We start from the raw sequence: 6,932 nt of genomic DNA, 5'->3' as shown, positions 1-6,932 counted from the left end.
GTGAGGAGGGGGGGGGGGGGGGAGTGGAGAGGAGGGCGGGTGGACGTGGCCTGAAGGGAGGTTAATGAGGTGTTGGGAGGTTAATGGGGTATCATGGCTGAGAAGGAAGATTTTTTGGTGGATGAAGATTCATCAGCTGAGGGAGCAGTTCATCAGAGGAAACAGTACCCTGCTAGAGAACAAAAATATCATTACAGATATTTTTCAATGAGTAGCAGGGACCCATTCAGTTAATAGTTAAATAGCACTTTTTTGATGCAGCAGCTGTGTTTGAACTGTCGAACGATTCCATGCTCTGGTGCAGAGAAGCATTAATTACTAAGCAAGGATTATGACAGAAAGACCTGCTGCTCAGAAGTCCAGCACATTACTTAATTAAGGGATCAACCATACACTTGATATTCTTTTTAGATGAGCACTGCTTACTGCATGGTTGTCTCTTTAAATGTATGAGCAAGCACTTCATGAGGTATAGCTACAGATAAGAAAAATGAGGTAAGAAGACTGTTACAAGATAGTATGTCTGTTTTTCATCAGCAGACCTTTACAGAGGCAAGGAAGAGCAAGTGGGATGCTTTCAATGTAAAACTGGCCAAATTTAGAGTCTTGTAATCTTCTTAAATTATGATTTTGGCAGAGTGCACTTCTCAAAATCATTGCATAACCTTTAAAAGCCTGTGACCCTGGGGCAATTTAAATTCCATTGGCAAAGCTTGTAGGAGCAGAAAGGCCTGATTCTGCCCCTGTACAGCTGGCCTCTCTAACTTCTATGCTTCTCCATGTAGTTCCCTCCAGCATCTGGTTCAACAGAGGTTTTATGAGTTTCCATAGAAAAGTCTGCACAAATCACAGAAGCAGTCTCTGTCTCTGATCCTTTCTTTCATAGCAGGAAAGAGAAGAGGGATGGTGTCTTCTGTTGTATTTGTACTAGAACTTAAGATGCTAAATTAGTGGTAAAAACCTTTAGTGGTTCATATTCAGTTGTCATCATGTTTTCCTCTCCTTGTCAAATTACTTCATATGTGACTGTACTTTCTCGTAAAGCCCTGAGCAAACCCAGCAGCTTCAGTAGTTGAGTTTCCTCTGGGTATCTTCCCATGCTGCTGCTACATCTCACCTACTGGGTTGGAAAAGAGCTCAAGAGTCATTGATTCAGAGAGATGGAGAATAGTCATATGACTAGCAACCACTCTGATTAGGAAATTCACATGGGATGGGAGTTTGAGGGCTGTTATCTCTTGTGCCAGGTTTGTCAGTTTCATTTGACTGTGGAGCTAGAGAGTCCACCTGAGGAGCTAGCATTTTGGCAAACATGGTTCAAAATAAATTCTAGAAAGCCAAAAAGTAAGTAATATAGTTGAGATTATAATTTGAGAGTTACTGGCTTCTCAGTCCTGTTCTTGGCCAGCTAGACCATGTGTTCCCTTAGAGTACGATTGTAGTGGACCTTCTCCAGCTCTGCTCTCTGTGGTCCTACCCAGATATTCGTTCCTTTTTATCTGAGTACCGAGAAATGTCCTGTGCACTGCACATCACAGCGTCTGTGCAGTCCAGTATTTGCAGTGAAGTCAAGGCACCAGTGGAGTTGACATTCCTTCTTGAAACTATAAGAGGCATTACTCTGGAGAATAGCATAAAATGAAATGGAAACATCTGAAATGAGCTAAACTTGTAACTGTCGTCGTTCCAGTTAAAAATAAAATTGCTTATGTTATCTTTATGTAGAAGCTTGAAAAGATAGGTATTAGGCCATTGACAGGCCAGGTGTTCTAAGGACAGGGTTGCAGTCTGTGCATTTCTGAGTTTACTGTCTTAGTGGATGTATTTTGTTTAAGTAAAGGCATTCAGAGATTTAAAATATTTTTAAGGTAAAATTCTTGTGAAATTGTAGATCAGGTCAACTATTTCTATTTTACGTTGACTTTGAAAAGTCTGTAAACCTGCAATACGGCAAGAGGGTCATAAATTGATTCTCCTCATCAACAGAGTCTTCATAGGCACAGGGCTCTGCAGGAACGTGTTCCTCCAAGAGAATAATGAAGAGTCTCCTGGGAAAAGCCCAAACTCTTTGGGTCGGTGTAGCTGTAACTGGTTTTGCTCACAATTAACTTGATCTGTAGATTAACCTATGTTGCTGGTTCTGTTCCCAGTGGAGGAGAATTAGTTGCACGTGGTATCAGGGATTGTTTTAGAAGTCGCTTCTATTGCTCCTACTTCTGATGTTGTGCCCTCTGTTACAAGTTGAGTGTGGACTGGGCATTTTTCCAGCCATGTGACTGCAGCAGGTTACAGTAGATTTTATGCTTGAATTAAAACAGACTTAATACCACAGGGACAGTTTCTGCAAACGCTTGTACAATTGAAGGGATTAGTTAAGTGTACGTGTGGGGGTGTTTGCAGAATATCATTCCTTAGATGTTTGAATTATACAGTTGCTTCAAAACCGAGCCTGTACCATGTTTCATTCACATGGTAAACAGTGCCTAGATACTCAAGCTGGACATGACTTCTCCGTGACAGCACCTGTGGAGTTTCATCTAATAGGAAGATGGGAAAAATCTCTTCTCTCCTCTGTTTGGCAAACCCCCACTGTCTTAAGTAGTCATTAAAAAATATGCCATGATTCTAAATGCAGTTGATTCAAATTTAATTGAAGTCATCTTTGTTAGGTGTGTCTGTGAGCTTATTTCATCAGTCCTTCATAGCAGTTTTCTTATATTTGAGTACCTGGAGATCTGGAGGCTTTTCAGATCTGTTAATCAAATTATAAAATTTTACAATAGTTCATTTAACACTGGACTGTAAAAAGTGAAACCAAACTGAGAAGTCAGAAACTGAATCAGGAATTGGACTATTTCTCTAACAGGTCCCCATTCCTATGGATTTGAGTATTTTCTAGTTAGCACAGAACAGAAAATGATCCCTTATTCATGAACTAAGAACTGGAAAAATACACAGAAATAGACAAAAGGGGAAATAGTAGAATACAGTGAGACGATAATAATACAGATCAGCATGTTGCCTCATATTCCAGCCTGGGTGTTGTTATGCCTTCTGGGGATATTGCAAAATGAAGATTATTGAGGAAGACCTTATAGTCAAGAATGAGTTAGTTTCATGTATATTTACATTGTAAAGAGCTGCCTTAGAGAAGTAATAGAAATGTTTGTTGGCAATAGGCTTGTTATTGCGGTCCAATTACCTACCAGCTGATGTCTTTATAGTGAGATGTGATGATAGCCATGAAAAGCTGTCAAAGCAAAGCAGTCTTATGTGACATGGTAGAGAAAAGCAGGGCAGGATGCAGAGGAGGAGTGACAGAAAGTAGCATGGGCAAAATGTCCTTCTCAATTCCCAATATTTCATGAAGTTCAAGGCAAAATTATGTCTGTTAAGTTGAGGCAGGTGGCCAGGCTCTGAGGTAGCTGAGGTCTCAGGTATGACAAAGGAGGAATCAATGAGATTTGAGCAGGTCATGGATGCATCTTCTAGGTTATAGGTGTGAGTGACAAGCATCACTGCTGGTGTCAGCACTGCTACAGAAAAAAAAGGTATCAAGAAAGTTTTATGAAGGTGATTAAGAGATTTGTTGATGTTTAGTTTGAGGTGATGATTAGATGTCCATGAGATGGTGTGAGAAAAGATCAGAATAAAAGTGAGGAGTCTACAAGAACAAGCCTAGACATGATAGCCAGAGTTATGCTTCTGATGAGGTTACATGGAATCCACAGAAACTAAGAAAACAGGTTTGGAAGCAAGGCTGACTTTAAAGCTAGACCGAGGTTGCTCAGACTGTTCCAAAGTTGCTCCAAGGATGGAGGTTTCATCACTTCTCTGTGCAGCCTGTTCCAGTGCAGAATCTTTCTCCTCATCAGGGATGCTTTTCTTATTTCCAGCTGGAGTTTCCCTTCCTGCAGCTTTTGGCCATTGCCCTGTATCCTATTGTTGTGCATCTCTGTGAAGGATCTGGCTTCATTCACTCTGTAGCTCTTCTTCCCTCCCACTCCATAGGTGGTAGAAGACTACAGTTAGACTTTGCTTCTCCAAGCTAAGCAAAGACGACTCCCTTAGCCTCTGCTCATGCACCATATTCCCCAGCTCCTCAGCCGCACCGCTTGATGTCTTCTGGGCTGTGTGCAGTTTCACTGTATCTCTTGTGTGTGGTTCTGAGTGGAGTGGAGTCATTCATTTCTTTGACTTGTTGGCTCTGCTCTTGCTAGTGCAGCACAGTGTGACATTAGCCTTGTGCTGCAAGGGTGCGCTGCTGGTTCACGTTCAGTTTGTTGTCTGTGGGAAGCCACGGGTTCTGCAGAGCTGCAGCCTGTCTACCCAGTACTCAGCCTGCAATGACATCTCCTGCCTCAAGTACAGGTCTTTGTTGAGCTTCCTGAGGCCCATTCCTCCAGTCTTTCTGAATGGTAGCCGTACTTTGCAGTTTTTCAGCCATTCCCCCCAGTTCCACGTCAGACATGATCTTGGTGATGTCTCATACCTGCTTATGTCCCACCATCACAGTCATTGATGACATTTTTAAACAGCAGCAGCCCCAGTATTGACCCATGAGGAACATCACATGCAACTGACTGTTGCTGAGGCACTGATCCCTGTTTTTTAAGGCGAGCAGTTCAGACAGTATTTCTTCTATCAGTCAGTCTTGCAATCCAGTCCAGTGCATACTTTCCCCATTTGGCTACTGAGATACTAGAGGAGGCTGTTTTGAAAGCTTTACTGAAGACAAAGTAAATAAGATCCACTTTTATTAAGGGATAAAGAAAGAAAGATGCTGAAAACTAGGATTTTAACCTCCTCAGGAAGCTGGAAGCTTCAGGCTAATGAAAGGAGCAATTTTTTATTAGTGTGTTGTACTGGGGAAGACTGACTCATAGAAACTATGAGAAGAAAAGACTCCAGGATGATTACCATGGCTGATGGTGGTGTTCTAGTTTTGTTCATTTGTTCCCTACAGTTGACATGTAGCACATATTAAAAAAAAAAATACGTGCTCTTTTCATGATTTATCTCGGTTTGCAGTAAGCATTTTCCCAGTGCAGGTTGTTTTCTTTTTTTTTTAATTCTGCTACTTCTCTAGCTATGTAATTGCTGCAGGCATCTGTGGAAACTGTCTCGGCCCAAAGTTCTCTCAACAAACCTGATTTATTGAATGTGTCACTTCCAAAATAGGGCTGCAGGTGAAGGAGCATGACCGTTGCTGGCTAAGAAGGAGCTTAAAGTCAGAAAGACTTTAAAATGATTAATCAAGTGTTATTGGCCTAGGGAGGATTCTTTGCTAAGCACTGAGACCTCTTAGAGCCTGGATCCAGCTTAGGCTCAGTTCCTGTGTGTGCACTTCAGAGTTACGGTAGTTCAGTGGTTAGTTAGCCCTGTTTCTGGCTGCTTAGCTGCCACATGCCTTAGTGCTTATTCTGCATAACTTTTTCCTTTGTCATAAAGGAGAAGTTATTTTGTGTAATTAGCAAAGAAACCTCAGCACTGCCAAATTGTGCTGCCCTTGGATGAGGAGTGTTTAGGTCAACCAGACAGTGATTACAGGAGATGGATGCCTGCAATGCTACTTGCTGTCCAGCATCTGATATTTGCTGGCTGCCTGTAAAAAGTTAAGTGGAAGTGTAGTGTTTTCCACAGGGCTGTAGGTTATCCTTTACAGTTCTGTTTTGGTAGTACAGCAAACAGAACACAGGGGTTATTCCTGTAAAGACTTGATAATTTTGTATTTACACTATAGTTTGTTCTAGTTTTCAGTGTTTGCTTTTAAACTGTGATTCCAGGGCTCAAAGGATGTGCAATGATTTATTATGGAGACCTTGACCTTTAGGTTAGTGGCTTATATCTGAGTGCAGGATGAGAAGAGTCCAGTTATTATCTGCCAGGGGCTGCATGAAATGAAGTAACAGCCTCAGTCCATTTCTAGAGAACAGGTGCTATATCCCAAATTAGTTGCAAGTAAGGAGTGTGCAAAATATATAAAAAGTTAGGTTTTGCATATCCAGTTTAGGATTTAGACACATAACAAAACAGAGACAAGCCTGCATATTTCAGGTCTGTGTTTAAGCTCTTCTCAGACATTAGCTTTCAGGGATGTTGCTGAAGTTTGATTATTACTATACTTTTTGAAACATCCATATTGAAACACCAATTTAATATTTTTGTAATTAAAATTATTTTTCTTTGATATGTGGAAAAATAATTTGTGGCCGAATATGAGCTATAATTTTAGGTTTAAATTATGTAGAATAGGATTCACGTTTCCACCATTTTTAAGCATAAAGTTGTTTAAATCGATGAAAAGAGATTACATGCTACCTTTTGTTACATCATTTTTACACATTACTCTAAAATACAAATATATTGATATTTATTGTTTTGAAATCAGTGTGTTCTAGGGCAATGGCTTCCAAAACCCCAGTTGGATTCATTGGGCTGGGTAACATGGGAAATCCAATGGCAAAAAACCTGGTAAAACATGGATATCCAGTTATTGCATATGATGTGTTCCCAGAAGCTTGCAAAGAGTTTCAAGACTTGGGTGCTCAGGTATAGTAATAAACTTTCTTTATTCCAACAATAACTATATGTGTTGAATGCTTCTTGCATGCAGTGCTATTAAGTAATAATTTTTTTTTCTTGATTAAGATCACAGTTGGAACTAGAACAGCATAGTCAATACAGTCTGAATCTGGGAGGTTTCACCTGAAGCAAAGACATGATTCTACCCTTAGTAATTCTCATGCTGTTAGCCAGAATTGCTACCTTGTTGGACTTCTCTGGCTGGCTTTTTCCCCCTCTTTTTATGAGAGTAGGTTGATGACCTGTTCTTTTACCTCCTCCTTTCTCCTACTTCCTTCTCCCCCAGGAGTAGATGGCCAGTGGGCTGCTTTTCATCTGGTTCCTACTTTGACCTTTTCAGGTTAAAT

At 40.8% G+C, this 6,932-nt stretch overlaps 1 protein-coding gene across 1 annotated transcript in view; it reads left to right on the top strand.

The window, feature by feature from the left end:
• Positions 1–6,399: 6,399 nt before the first annotated feature.
• LOC103778860 (3-hydroxyisobutyrate dehydrogenase, mitochondrial-like) overlaps positions 6,400–6,932 on the top strand; it is a gene marked incomplete at its 3' end in the record, with an annotated part of 7,665 nt that continues 7,132 nt past the window's right edge. Inside the window, exon 1 of the mRNA XM_008946475.1 lies at positions 6,400–6,552. Coding sequence (XP_008944723.1) covers positions 6,406–6,552 — 147 coding nt within the window. The remainder of the gene's footprint in view (positions 6,553–6,932) is intronic.

Source organism: Merops nubicus, unplaced genomic scaffold (assembly GCF_000691845.1).
Source record: "Merops nubicus isolate BGI_N331 unplaced genomic scaffold, ASM69184v1 scaffold14048, whole genome shotgun sequence".
Lineage (NCBI taxonomy): Eukaryota > Metazoa > Chordata > Aves > Coraciiformes > Meropidae > Merops > Merops nubicus.
Note: the sequence above shows the minus strand (reverse complement) of the source record. Positions and strands in the feature narration are given on the sequence as shown.